The sequence below is a fragment of the Kogia breviceps genome, chromosome 18, assembly GCF_026419965.1.
Source record: "Kogia breviceps isolate mKogBre1 chromosome 18, mKogBre1 haplotype 1, whole genome shotgun sequence".
In the NCBI taxonomy this organism is placed as follows: Eukaryota; Metazoa; Chordata; class Mammalia; order Artiodactyla; family Physeteridae; genus Kogia; species Kogia breviceps.
In genome coordinates, this window is record NC_081327.1 from 16,892,313 (window position 1) to 16,906,223 (window position 13,911).

General features: G+C 41.8%; 1 protein-coding gene across 1 annotated transcript; it reads right to left on the minus strand.

Moving 5' to 3' along the window:
- Positions 1-787: 787 nt before the first annotated feature.
- Positions 788-7,870, minus strand: NUDT19 (nudix hydrolase 19). Its single transcript, XM_059046035.2, has 3 exons — positions 7,000-7,870; positions 2,750-2,957; positions 788-1,869 (listed from the first exon to the last, which is right to left on the minus strand). Exons 1-3 carry the CDS (start codon positions 7,711-7,713, stop codon positions 1,664-1,666), a joined length of 1,128 nt encoding a protein of 375 aa, XP_058902018.1. The 5' UTR covers positions 7,714-7,870; the 3' UTR covers positions 788-1,663.
- Between the last annotated feature and the right edge of the window lie 6,041 nt (positions 7,871-13,911).

Sequence of the window (13,911 nt, forward strand, 5' to 3'; positions counted from 1 at the left end):
AATTTCCTTTTTAAAGAATGTGACCTACATATGCCCATATATGAGGGCTCCCCCCACAAATCATCCCCCAGGAGAGAAGTCCCTTTACATTCAAGTCCTTATTGTATTTACCATGTTATAGGGCACTCTTGTTTTATATTAACAAAGAACTGTGAGGCCAAGAACATATTAGCCTGATGCCAGCCCAGTTTTGCATTCTTACGGAGGTCATTCAAAAGCTGATCTTGCTCTGCCTCTTCACATGAGGAAAGCATTGTTTCATCCAGTGCTTGGCTGTGTTTGCGGTTTCCTTGGCGACTGTAATACCAAGATGCTATGGGCAGACATATTCAGACCTCTGCTTTTAGTGACAGGCAACAAGTTTTCTCATCAGCAAAATCATTGTGTTCTTCCAATTATAACATTCTGTTTTCTGTGAGAATGAAAGAATAGTATGCCCAAGGCCAAAAGTGAGTAAGGAGAACTTCTATAGATTCAGAAGCCAGATTGAATGCTAATTCTACCTGTGGCTCTCAAAATTTACATGTTGGAACCATTTACCAAAGACAATAGATTTTCCTCTAGATCAGAGTTCTTAAACTTGGCCAGATAATTCTTCACTGTCGGTGGCTATCCTGTGCATTGCAAGATATTAAACTGTATCCCTGGCTTCTTGCCACTAGGTGGTAGAAGCATCGCACTCTCAGTTGTGACAACCCAAATTTATCCAGACACTGCCAAGTGTCCCTGAAGGGCAAAAGTGCCCGGATTGAGAACCACTGATCTAGATGTATTCCTCTAGTCAGGATTAAATAATACACATAAACTTTAATTATCAAGAGCTCTATTTTATAGGTAGGAAAAGCAGAACATTTCATGAAAAATGAAATTCAATGTACAATGCATAATATAGTCAAAGATCTAAAATGAACTGGCATCTAAGCCATTTCCCATCTTTAATCAATAAACATTATTCCTCTTAAGAGGAGGTGAAAAATTTACCCATATTAAAAACACTGAAAAAAAAAAAAAAAAAAAAAAAACGCTGAAAACAAACACCATTAGTAAGTACCATTAAATGAGGAACAGTTCTACATCCCTCTAACCTCTGTATTCTGTTAACTAGCCCTCCAAGGTAAAAATAATTACGGCTTTTGTTATGGCTTCATATTTCTTTACAACAATCACTAAACTAATTTCCAATTTGTTAAACCTAATAACTTACACCATTTAGTTTTAAACAGAATTATCTCTTTATCATCAAGCTAAAGTCATAAGAAAATAATGACACTGTCATTTGAAGGTCACCTCAGTCTACACCCTTAAATTAATTCCAACAGAAAGTCTAAGGAAAAAAAAAAAAAAAAAAAAAGAAAGTCTAAGGAATTCATGGATCAATCTCCCAGCACATCAGGCAGAGTGCTAATACAGTTAAAAGACAATACAGTAAACCCTCGTGAAAATTTTTTTCTCATTTTGGTAACAAGATCATTAATACTTTATACTTGTGTGATACTGTAAGGTTTAAAGAATAAAATAAGAGAGCTCCATAATACACGTGAAATATGAAAGACTGTACTAGAACTTACAGGCACAAAGTTCCTTAAGTTCCAGGCACGTGTAGTCAACCCTCATTTTTCATCAGGACGACTTCAAGGAGGCCAGCTTACAAAGAAGCCATTCTCTACAGACGGCTCTTACTCACTACATAGTTCTTAGGATAAACATGTTTATACTTTGACTGAACTGTCACGTGGATATTATAATCATGGCGACTGTACATCACTACTCGGTGAAATTTCGTGCCTTCTTGCATGATTTCTTCATTCTTTTTTTCAGTGGACATAAGATTTTCTAAAAAGTTTGAATCTTCTAAGTACATCTCATCTCCTGAAAAATAATATTTTAATTTTAGTGTTATTTTATAAAACATTCCAATATATTTGTGATATATAAATCAGTGTTTATTTTTATCTATTTCAGGTGTTTGGAACTGAGATAGTTGTTTAAAAAATCCTAATTTTTTGTGCTTACCTCAATTTATTTCTTGTGTTTTTAATACCCCCCTACCCTCCCCAGTTCTCCATTTTCCAGCCAAGAATTTTCTTTGGGTACATAAATATTTATGACTAGTATTTTTCCATCCTGAACTATAATTTTTTATACTAATTCATGACTCTCTTTATCCCATTCAATGTTAACGTTGGCCTTGATATCCATATATTTTTGGTGTTTCAATGTGGGCTGCTCTAATCATTTTAAGGTTAAATTACATAAGTTATTTACACATCAAAACTGCTAAGCTGTCCCACTGTAGGATGAATAACAAATATTTTCACAATTCTGAGAAGGGAGATAAACAGCCATAGGTGAGACAGGTCACAAAACTCCACTGTAAGCAGCTACAAAACCTCTATCCTGTACTCACCCAACAACAATTGGCCACCAACAAACTCTTTTTGAATCAAATAAATATAATTTACAAGTCTGCATAATTTAAAATTAAAATGTAAAAAAATGAGCTAATATACGAGAAAGAACTTTGTCTGTCTAGGAAATATATTTACGTAAGTGTATATAATGTATCCAGAATTTCTGGTTATAATAAATACTATGAGTATCTTACAGACCTTGATCTTATTTAATTAGTACCTCTGTAGTGTGTAAAACAGAGACTGTAATTCATGTCTCTATGTGGGACAATACTGCCATACGGGCCAGAGCATTAAATGTGAATACTAACAAAAACACTGATAACTCACTGATTTACCTGGTAAAAGCTGGATTGTTCCATCAGCAGTTAATAATGTGATCGGCAGCCATCTTTCCACCCCCTCTAACTCACGATCCAAACAAAATTTGTGCAAGTCAGAGAGAGAGGCAAAGTGTTCTAGTCTTCTTATTTCGTAGAACTGTGGAGGTGCAAGCCAAATTTCCTTTGATATGAAGCTTTCAGTTGCCTCTGACGGAGATGACCACTGCAGAAGACAAAGGTAAGGCTTCCTGAAGTTTATCCTATAGACAACACAAGACTCGAGATCCTTAGAGCAGTACCTAAGAGCTAATTGAAAATGTAAAATTAATTCATTAAGGTGTCTTGCTAGATTCCTCTGAGACGACATGAAAAGATGTGGTGAAGAAAGCTGGGTTGATCCCCTTCAGAGGTTGATTATGGGGACACTGATCCTGAGAACTAGTAAATAAACCAGGATAGATCACAAAGGGTTGACCTGGGAGCGTTGTTCAGCATAAAAGGCAGGAGACGCTAAGAAGGCAAGGTGGTTCTGGTCACTCCTAAAGGAAGACTCTGAAGTATAAACTCATGACAGCAGACTGAGAATTTAGTGCCCATTCATTCCTCCCATAAATGGGCACCTTGGCTAGGCACAGAGGATGTGGTTGGTGGTGGATGAGACAAAGATCTCTCAGCCCCTAATAGGGCCTTCAGCAAACAAAATGTAGCGTGATATGTGCCTTGTGTTACAACGAAGGTAAAGAGGCCGGAGCAAGAGAGGCTTTCAGGAAGGTCAAGAGATGTGACTCAGTCTATCGGCCCAGGAGTGTAATAACTGCACGGTATCAACCAGATAGCACTTACCCATTTCACTTAAGTGGCCTCACTGCTGTGACCTGCCCACTTTCCCAAGCCTTCCTTCCATACACATTTAGATTTTACTAAATATTTCCTTACACTGGGGAAACGGATTCTCACACCCAAAACCAGGGAGTTGAGATTGACTGCCTTGAATAACTATAGGCCCAAAGTTTACAAGCTTGTATGAGAAACCTGAGAAACTTGTTAAATCTTCAATCTATGGGGCCCAGCAATCTATGTTTAATAAGCACCCTAGATTCTTCTGAAGTTGGCCAAGGCTACATTTTGAAAAACAAAGCTCTGGCCTCAAAGGACCACCCAATCTCTAAGATATCCATGTGAGTTCAATGGTAACAATGAAGATAAAGGGTTAAACAACAGGCATAACTCACTTAATTCAACCTGTTCAGGTCGGTCTAGACCATAGGCTAAAATAACTTATTTTTTATTGGTTACTTGTCACTAGTAAAACACTAGTCTTACTAGTTACTAGGAAAAGTATTTTGAGCAAAAATACTTTACATAAAATATTTCCAATCCTTAGGATAACCCTGCATACTCTCATTTTACAGATGAGAAAACGTAGGAAGATCCTCTAACTAAAAAACCTGGGCTTCAAACTCACAGGGCAGTGGTGGGGTGGGGTGGCGCTGGCTCTAAATTCCACTGTTGCCCCTCAGTTTCTGAACTTCGGCAGTACTGACACTTTAAGCCAGATAATTCTTTGTGGAAGGATATTCAGCAGCACCCCTGGGCTCTACCCAGTAGAAGCCAGTAGAAGTCCCTGAGTGGTGACAACCAAGAATGTCTCCTGATATCGCTAAATGCACCTGAGGGTGGGATGGGTAAATCATCCCATGTTGAGAACCACTGCAATGAGAAGCCCACGCAGCGCATCGAAGAGTAGCCCCCACTCGCTATAACTAGAGAAAGCCCGCACGCAGCGACAGACCCAACACAGCCAAAAATAAATAAATAAAATAAATAAATTAATTTTTTTAAGAAAAGGGAGAAAATTTGAAAACATAGCAATAAATCTATTCAAAATAAAGCAGAGAGGAAAAAGGATTGAAACAAAATGAACAAGGCATCAAGGACCTGTGGAACATTATCAAGTAGTCCAACATACATGGAGTCCCAGAAAACAGAGGGAGGTGAAAAAATATTTGAAGAAACAAACAATTAAATAATAAAACAAAAAGAAAACCACGTACATCATAATCAAATTACTGAACACCAATAATTAAGGGGAAATATCTAAAGTAGCCACACAAACACACATTACATACAGAGGAACAGAGAGTTAAAAGCAAACTTGTCTATGAGATGATGGATGTTAACTTACTGTGGTCATTATGTCATGGGATATGTAAGTCAAATCATTATGCTGTCACCTTAAACTTACACAGTGCTGTATGTCAATTGTATCTCAATAAAACTGGAAGAAAAAAAAGCAGACTTCTCAACAGAAGATTATACAAACCAGAAAATAATGAAGCAACATTTTAAAGTAGTGAGAGAGAGAAAAAAAAACCCAAACTGTTAACCTACACAGAATTCTATACCCACCCAAAATATCTTTCAAAAACCAAAAGCAGGGGCTTCCCTGGTGGCGCAGTGGTTGAGAGTCCGCCTGCCGATGCAGGGGACGCGGGTTCGTGCCCCGGTCCGAGAGGATCCCACATGCCGCGGAGCGGCTGGGCCCATGAGCCATGGCCGCTGAGCCTGCGCGTCCGGAGCCTGTGCTCCGCAATGGGAGAGGCCACAGCAGTGAGAGGCCCGCGTACCGCTAAAAGAAAAAAAAAAAAAAAAAAAAAAGCAAAATAAAGTATTTTCAGACAAACAAAATTTAGAAGATTCATTGTTTAGAATGAATTTAAATTCATTCATTCTAAACACATTTAGAAGATCTGAAATACATGACATATTAGAGGAAGTTCTTTAGGCAGAAAGATACCAGATGTAGATTAAATCCACACAAAGTGATGAAGAGTGCTAAGAATGGTACATATACAGGTAAACATAAAAGACATTTCCCCCTCATTTTCACAGTCTAACAGATTGACTACTCAAAGCAAAAATAATCAGAGTGTATTATAGAGTTTATAATCGACATAAAAGTCAAATGTATGACAACAAAAGCATAAATGACAGGAGGGGAGAAATGGAAGTATATTATTTTAAGGTTCTAATACTACACATGAAATGAGAAATGTATACTGCAAACCCTAAAGCAATCACAAAGAAGTATAGTTAATAAGTCAATAATGGAGATAAAACAGAGTCCTAAAAATACTCAATTAATCCAAAAGAAGTCAGAAAAAGAAGTAAAACAGTGCAAAGAATAGGGGGCAGATTAAAAAAATAACAGCAAGATGGTAGATTTGAAGTTAACCTTATTGAGAATAACACTGATTACAAATGATCTAAACACTCCATTTGAAAGGCAGAAACTGTCATACTGGATAAAAAAGTAAGACTCTATGCTGCCTAAAAGAAACACACTTTAAATATAAAGACACAGATTAAAAGTAAAGAATGGAAAAAGATATACTATGCTATTGCTAATCAAATGAAAGTCTGAGCGGCTGTATTAGTATCAAACGGTAAACTTCAGATTTCAGAATAAGGAACATTGCCAGGGATAAAGAAGGATATTTCATCATAATCAAAGGCTCAATCCATCAAGCTTGAATAGTCCTATGCAGCACCTTACAAGGGAGCTTCAGAATACACGAAGCAAAACCTGATGGAACTGAAAAGAGAAAAAGACAAATCCACAATTATTCTTTGAAGATTTCAGCATTCCTCTCTCAGTACTTGATGGAACAGGTAAATGATATGGAAGACCTGAGGACACTATCAACGAACTTAACCTGACAGTTCTACAAACACTCCATCAAATACAGCAGAATACACATTCTTCTTAGCTGCAAAGGGATCATTCACCAAGGTAGACTGTATTCGTGGCCATAAAACAAGTCTCAAATGAAACAGTCTCAAATAAATTTTAAAAGACTGAACTATGAGGAAACACTTAAGCTGCTTGGGGTTGAAATGAGTTCATGCATGGCAAGTGCTTAGGAAGGACCCTGGGACCTGATCAGCGCAAGTACAGCTCCTAGCGTCTCCGATGGCCTCCCGCTGGAGAAACCGCGTGGGGAGGCATCGTCAAGGCCCTGAGGCTGTGAAGCCAGGGAAAGTAGAAAGTTCACCAAGGACATGGCTTTGGCCTGCTGGGCCGGACCACCTGGGTCCCATGCCCGCTCAGTCTAGTACTGGCTGTATGTCCCTGAGCAAGCGAATTAGCTTCTCTGGGCCCGGCCTATCTGGAGGTTCCGGGTGGGCCTGGGCCGCCGGCCAGGGGTGGGGTCCTCATTCCCAAGCTCCCGTGGGTCCCCACTCCACGCCGGGAGGACGCCTACCTGGCAGTCCACCACCTCCACCAAGTCGGGGAAGACCGGCGGCGGCTCGCATAGGCAGCACAGAAAGAAGGTGGTCTCGAAGCGGCGGCCACGGCGCTGCGTGAAAGGCGTGAGCCAGGCGCTCCAGTCGTGCAGCGCCCAGATGTCGGGAGTGCAGTCTAGGTGAGCGCACAGGCGCAGGAAGTGCTGCGGGTTTCGGCGGACGCGGGCGCGCCAGTCGGCCAGGGCCGGCGGCGGCGCGAGGGCGCGGCCCGGCTCGGGCGCGGCGGGCCTCGGGCCCCTGGGCCGCAGCAGCAGCACGCCTGCCTCTTCGAAGGCCTCGCGGATGGCGCAGATGCGGAAGGCAACGTCATCCGGCAGCGCCGCCTCGTCCCCGTCGGCGGCTCCGGGCCTGGCATCTGGCAGCACCGGGAAGGTGGCGCGTCTGGGCGGCGCCGGGCCCAGGCCGAAGCGGGGCGGCCGGTGGTGCGGCGCGAAGAGGCGCAGCCAGTCGGCCGAGCGGTCTGCCGCGTCCAGCACCCCACCCGGGAAAACGTGCGCCCCGGGCAAGAAGCCTTGGCGCGCAGAGCGCAGCAGCAGCAGCAGCCGGAAGCCCTCGGCGGGCGGCGGGGACCGCGGCGGGGCGCCGGGGACCGGGAGCGTCCAGCCGGCAGCCAGCACCACGGTGGCCGCCCGCCGCCAACTGCTTGGGCCCGGCCGCAGCGGGCCGCTCATAGCGTGTGGCGGCGCGCGGCTTCCGGGCTCAGCTTCTGGTGCGCCTGGAGTTTTCCCCAGGCTTGAGGACGGAGGCCGGCGTCTGGCTGGGTGAACTCCCGGCAAGGTGCGCGCTGGGCGATCGGTGAATCCGGACTGTATGGCCTCACTCGCGCCTTCCTGTAAGGGGGAGAAGCAGGCGTGCGCCAGCGCGGAGAAGCTCCGCCTAGAGTTCCCTTGTTCCCAGCCAGGTCACTCTCGCGGGGCAAGGGCTGTTACAGCCGCTTGCTAGGAGGGTCTCAACACCCTCACTCAGGACACTTGGACCAAGAGCAGGAATGCTTATGATCAAACAGTGACCTGTCGAGGTAAAAGTGCGATGCAAACGTAGGCCTGGTGACACCTACCCGATCAAAACCTGAGAACTAGGACTTTCTCGATTAAACAAAGAGGGTTTGTTTCCTTTGGCGAGGGGTGGGGTGGGGGTGGATGGGGGGTGGCATCCAAGGGCTAGCTGTCCGAGCTCTGCAGGCTCACATGAACCCCAGCAATGAGAAACTGATGCATGAACCAGATACCAAATTACAGATTTCACACTGCACAGTCTGAGTGTGAAAGGTCCTCCTTGAATCCCCAGACAAGCTCCTATCTTGTGATCTGGACACCTTTTATTGTAAGGGCACCTGGGACCACCTTAAGCATCTTAGGTCATTGGATCATATCCACTTTCATGGGAGAATTTTAATCCAAGCCTAGAAATGGAAATTTCGCTCTGCTCCACCTTTAGAAAGAGCCTGTTAAAGCAGTCTTCTCTTTTATAGCTCCTTATTAGTTACCAACGGTTTCTCCACAATTGCTATTATAGTTGATCATGCATTTGTTATGTGTCCGGATGAACATATAGACTATTGTTGAGCCTCATTTTCAAACCATCATTTTAATGTGGGGTATTCCCTGGGGGAGAATCCAGAGAGGGCAACAGCAGTATTTAGGCTCATTTTTGTTGGCATCATTTTCTAAAGATGCATATCCCTGTGTACTGACCGCATCCCAGAAACAGGAAACAAGACCACATGTTTAGAAAAACACACAGAGGCCAAGGGAGCACACATGTACTGGCAGGTTGGGGGAGGGGGGTGGAGTCTGCCAAATTTCATCCATCTTGAGTCTCTACATAATCCACAGTTAGGGACCCCTCCCTTATCTGCGTTCCCACTGCATGGCTCTCTGCTCTGAGACAGTCATTTCACAATCTATTGTGGAGTCTAGGACGGCACCCTGGAGCCTGTGTTTTTAACAATCCCCCAGTGTTTTAAGCCATGGGAAGCCATAAAAGGTGGTGACATGATTAAGTTCATATCTTCAAAGGTCACCCTGACAACAGTATGATGACTCAATTGGATGGGGCTGTTCTGGAGGCCCGTGGAAAGTGCTGGGGAAGAAATGGTGAGGGTCTAAACTAGGAGAGTCGCTGTGAAGAGGGGGTGAGGTGAAGAAGGGAATGATTCACTAGAGTATTTAGGAGGTAGACTTGAGGTAATGTGGTTATTGGTTGAATATGCAGAGCAAGGGAAAAGAAGGAATTAAAGTTTTAGCTTGGGAGGTTGAAAACTCGGTGGCTTCAAACAATGCACATTTATTATCTCAGTTTCTGTGGATCAGGATTTCAAGAGCATCTTAGCTGGGTTGTTCTGTCTCAGTATTTCCCATGAGATTGTGGTGAGCATGTCAGCTGGGGCTTGATTAGGGGCTGAGGGATCCATTTCTACAATGGCTCACTCATATGGCCGTTGGCCAGAGGCCTCAGTTCCTCAGCACATTGGCCTCTCCATAGTGCTGCTTGGATGTCTTTGAGACATGGTAGTTATTAATGATCCGAGAGAGGAAGGAAGAAGTCATGATGCATTTCCTGTCTTAGCCTCAGGAGTCACATTCCATCACTTCCACAGTATCCTGTTGTTACACTGGTCAGCTGTGTTCCGTGTGAGAGGGAACTACATGAAAACACCAGGTGGTGGGGATCATTGCTGGTCATATTGGAGGCTGGCTACCACGGTGGATAAAAAACCATCAAAGCATTAGGAGAAAACAGGTAAATTCCTCTATAGTCTTTGACTCAAAATCTAGAAGCATAAGGGAAAAGATTGATCAATTTGACACACTGTGCATATTTATAACTTTATTATGACAAAAGACACCATAAGAAAGTCCAAGATATAATAAACAGAAAATATCTCTAATGCCTATCACAAAGGACCGAGAAGAAAAAAACCTCCAATTGTGTAGAAAATGGGCAAGAGATATGGAAAGACAGTGGATTGTGATTTATTAAAGGTCACACGTGCAGCAAGTGTTGTTTGGAATCTGTCTCCAGACCTATTGGCGTGTCCTTCAAGTGTCCTGCCCCACCCTGTTCTGCCAGGGGCACAGTGCCAGCTACTCCAGGCCTGACAGTAAGTGCACACAACCATCCCCTGCTAGGGCTAGCAGTTAGCATGTGCCACTTGATCACAAGAGTTGAGTCACTTTGTTTATGACAACAGTTGCTTACTTCAGAGAAGGACACTTGACTCTTGGTTCTTATGTTCCACTGGTCTGGTCTTCCCCAGCTATCTTTACAATAAGAAATGTTCTCATTTGATTTATCAGAACATGCATGATCCTGAAAGAAAAAAAACTTTCCAAACATGTCATATTGTTTCTTACCCATAGCTCCAAGTGGACTTTTATTTCAATCTCTACTTCATTGAGCCCAAATTCATTTCTGTTATCCATTATTTATCACATTTTTCAGTGGAAATAGAAAGGAAGAGAATGCGGGGGCTAGCCATGGAGAGATGACTTCAGCTTGGAGAATCCACAGTAGCAGGAAGTTTGTTCAACCTGCCTAGAAACGAAGGCATGTCACTGCAGTTAAATGGAATTCACCTATGAATGACCAGCAACATCCAGTGCACCAAGAATCATCACATAAAAATGATTTCTCAAAATGTTTTTTGAAAAGGGTTTAAAAAAGGTTCACAATATGTTTTCTCAAAAATGCATAGATTCCACTTAGGTGACGTTCTGGAAAAGGCCACACTGTAGGGACAGAAATCAGATCAGTGGTTGCCAGATCCTGGGGTGAGAAGAAAGGATTGCCTACAAAGGACATGGGGGAACTTTTTGGGGGTGATGAAAACATTCTATATCTTGATTGCAGCAGTGGATACATGGTTGTACATATTTGTCAAAACTCAAAACTGCACACCTAAGAAGGGTGAATGTTACTGTATTTAAATTATACCTGAATAAGTTTGACTTTAAAAATGTACAGATTCCAACTTCTAGATCAACCTGAATTTCCCTCTGTAACCTTGACCTTTTTATTACATACCTTCTTTCATTGATAAGTTTATCTAGTTTTAATCTTCAAAATGATTTCCAGCAGATTTTACCTAAGTTATAGCAAGCTAATGTTTTCATATATATTGCTTCTTTTGCCCAACCGTCCCATTTTAGGGAGACAACATTTATTGAGTCCTGTGCCTGAAAAAAGTCTTATCTCAATATGCCTATGAAGTATATCCTATTATTACTCCTATTGTAAGGATAAGGAAATTGAGGTCAGGGCGATTAATGAAAATCTTCAATAAGAATGGATCTGAACTCAGGGGTCCCCTATTCCATAGTCAGTGCTCCTAACCTCGATGCTATTCTGTCCTGATGCTGCATTTCAAAACGTGCTTCTGATTCCCTGCAGGTAAGATTCCAAAAGTTTTGCTTTGCCTGTTTGTGGCGCCTGGCGGGGTGGGGGAGGGGGTGTGTGTTCTGAAATTGCTTCTCATTATAAATGAGACCCTAACTGTTAAAACTTATATTTTAATAACTAATATTTTCTAGATGATAAGAGCATTCAAACTTTTATTGTAAAAACAATAATAACAATGTTAAATAAAAATATATTGAAAAAATACCATTCATAATTCCACCACCTTAACATACATTTTCATTTCTGTATATTTCCTCTTAGATCTTCTCTATGTGCCTAACACATACCTACAGACAAAGGACATTCAAATTTGCTTTCTGACAACAGCATGTTAGAAGGACTCTTGAAAATCATTTTGCCAACAGGAGTTCTCATTTGGCTTATTTACGTTTGTCATATAAGCCTTAAGGTTATAACATTCTAAGCTGAAACACCAAAGAAGCAGGATGCCCAAGATCTCACAGTACTACAATGAAAACACCCACAATCCTCTGTGTAATGAGATGAAAATAAGTAAATGAAAGAGAGGAATGCTTTTCCAGAAATCCATCTTGTGCTCATGGACAGAGGGCTGCAGCATGTGGTCAGTTCCTGCACCTTCGGTCAGTTCCTAAGATCCAAAGAAACAGTATTTGAACATGACTTTGATCTACATTGACCACAGCCAAAGATCGATTATGTGGAGACCTACTATTCTTTCTGGGTTCCATACTGCATTAAAAGGTGAGTATAATTGTATTGTAGAAAAGGAACTGGAGATTTATAATCCTGGAGTCTTTCTGAACATCTCTTTATGCAATGAAATCTGTGAGGGGTAAATATGTTGATCAGGATATTCACTTCAATTTAAATGTGCATAAAGAAGATTAAGAATATCTTTAAAAATCGTAAAAGTTGATAGCTGAATCATTTGAGGGTGCCTTTTTCAACTAAGTTATAAATGCTGCACGTTATCTTTAATTTTTAATTATTAATAGCCATTTAGTTAGACATGTCATTCAAACAGTAGACACGGAGCATTTAATTCCAACTAGGATCTGTTGCCACATACAAAACAGCCCATGCTGTGCTAGTTTCCCAACATCAGGCAGCCAATGCAATTATACTTCTGAGGGCACCAGGTCAGTTACAGAATAGGATTCTCTTAGACTCCATGACAAATGATGGGATTTCACATCTGTAATTTACCAGAATCAGTTTAGATTGCTGGGTAAAACAAACTGTTTAATAAACACTAGGCTTTCTTGGACTCAGACTTAGAGTCTGAATTTAAATTCCTAATCTAATTTAAACACTATAAATAAGTAGCATTTATACAAATTTGCTTTTAAGTCCATACACTAATTCTGATGTGGCCTAAAATCACAGTAAGCTTAGTTCATTCTGATTTTTAAAATCCATATGGAATTGTACCAACACACTAATTTTAGACAAACTAAGATTCCGTTTCCATACGCACCAAAACCAACAATGACAACACCCTCCCCACCAAACCCCAAACAAAACAACCCTTTTTTGTTTAACTGCATTCTGTCAAATCTTTTAAGCCCTGGAAGTGAACTTTGAGTTAATCAGTTGGGCCCTCCCCCCATTTCACAGATGAGGGAAGTGAGGCACAGGGAGGTCAGTGACTTGCCTGAGGTACTCAGAGAGGAAGGCAGAGCCCTGCCCATCACAGTTGGTCTCTAGTTGCAGGAGGAGGCATTCCCCAAAGGAAGGCAGAGGCCAGTCCTACAGCACTTTTCTTTCTTAGCCTGCCTTACAGGATCACACTTTGGGGCTTGTACCGTTCACAAACATTCATTACAGAACAGAGAACTGCATTCTGAGAAGTAACTCTGTAGCTAAAAATGTATCGGTGTGCACATTGAAAAGGAAAATGCAGCCTCATCAGGGGCCTCATGCAAACTAGAACTCTCTTCAACCCAAACTGCCTTTTAGTCATTGGACAGCACACATCCCTTATGTAGCTTACTGTAAACCTTAGGTAAATCGTGAAGTTTATGCTCTAATTTGACTTCCAAAAATATTTTCCCTTGGGGCATTTAAAAGCATACATTCTTAGAGAACAGAAAAAAGAATTTGCCAGGCATATTTTCCACAAACATTATCGTGTTTTCTGTTTTTTTCTAATAGGAATAGTTGAAAGTTCCCGTGATAAGTGCCTTGGCATTCCAAGTTCTTGTCTTCTCAGTATCAGATAAAGCTGTGCTATTTTCCTAAAAGAGAAGCCAGGCATGTTTTCTCTTACAGGTATTAATTTTACAAGAGATTTATAATAGCAATCTTTTGAGGTAAAGATCTATCCTTTAACTTGTACCTTTAATTTAGGAAAGTAGACTCTAACACTGACCATTATCATATATACCCTATATTAAATATTTGTAATTTTTAAATCACTTGTATCATGGTATAAGATCATAACAAATAGGGGCTTCCCTGGTGCCGCAGTGGTTGAGAGTCTGCCT

What these genes read in the sequence shown, in the direction of transcription:
- NUDT19 (XM_059046035.2), bottom strand. Translation starts at nt 7,713, where the DNA reads ATGAGCGGCCCGCTGCGGCCGGGCCCAAGCAGTTGGCGGCGGGCGGCC. An exon ending in TGGAGGTGGTGGACTGCCAG is followed by an intron (nt 2,958 to 6,999) that starts GTAGGCGTCCTC and finishes TGTCTTCTGCAG; the next exon opens with TGGTCATCTCCGTCAGAGGC. An exon ending in AACAATCCAGCTTTTACCAG is followed by an intron (nt 1,870 to 2,749) that starts GTAAATCAGTGA and finishes ATTATTTTTCAG; the next exon opens with GAGATGAGATGTACTTAGAA.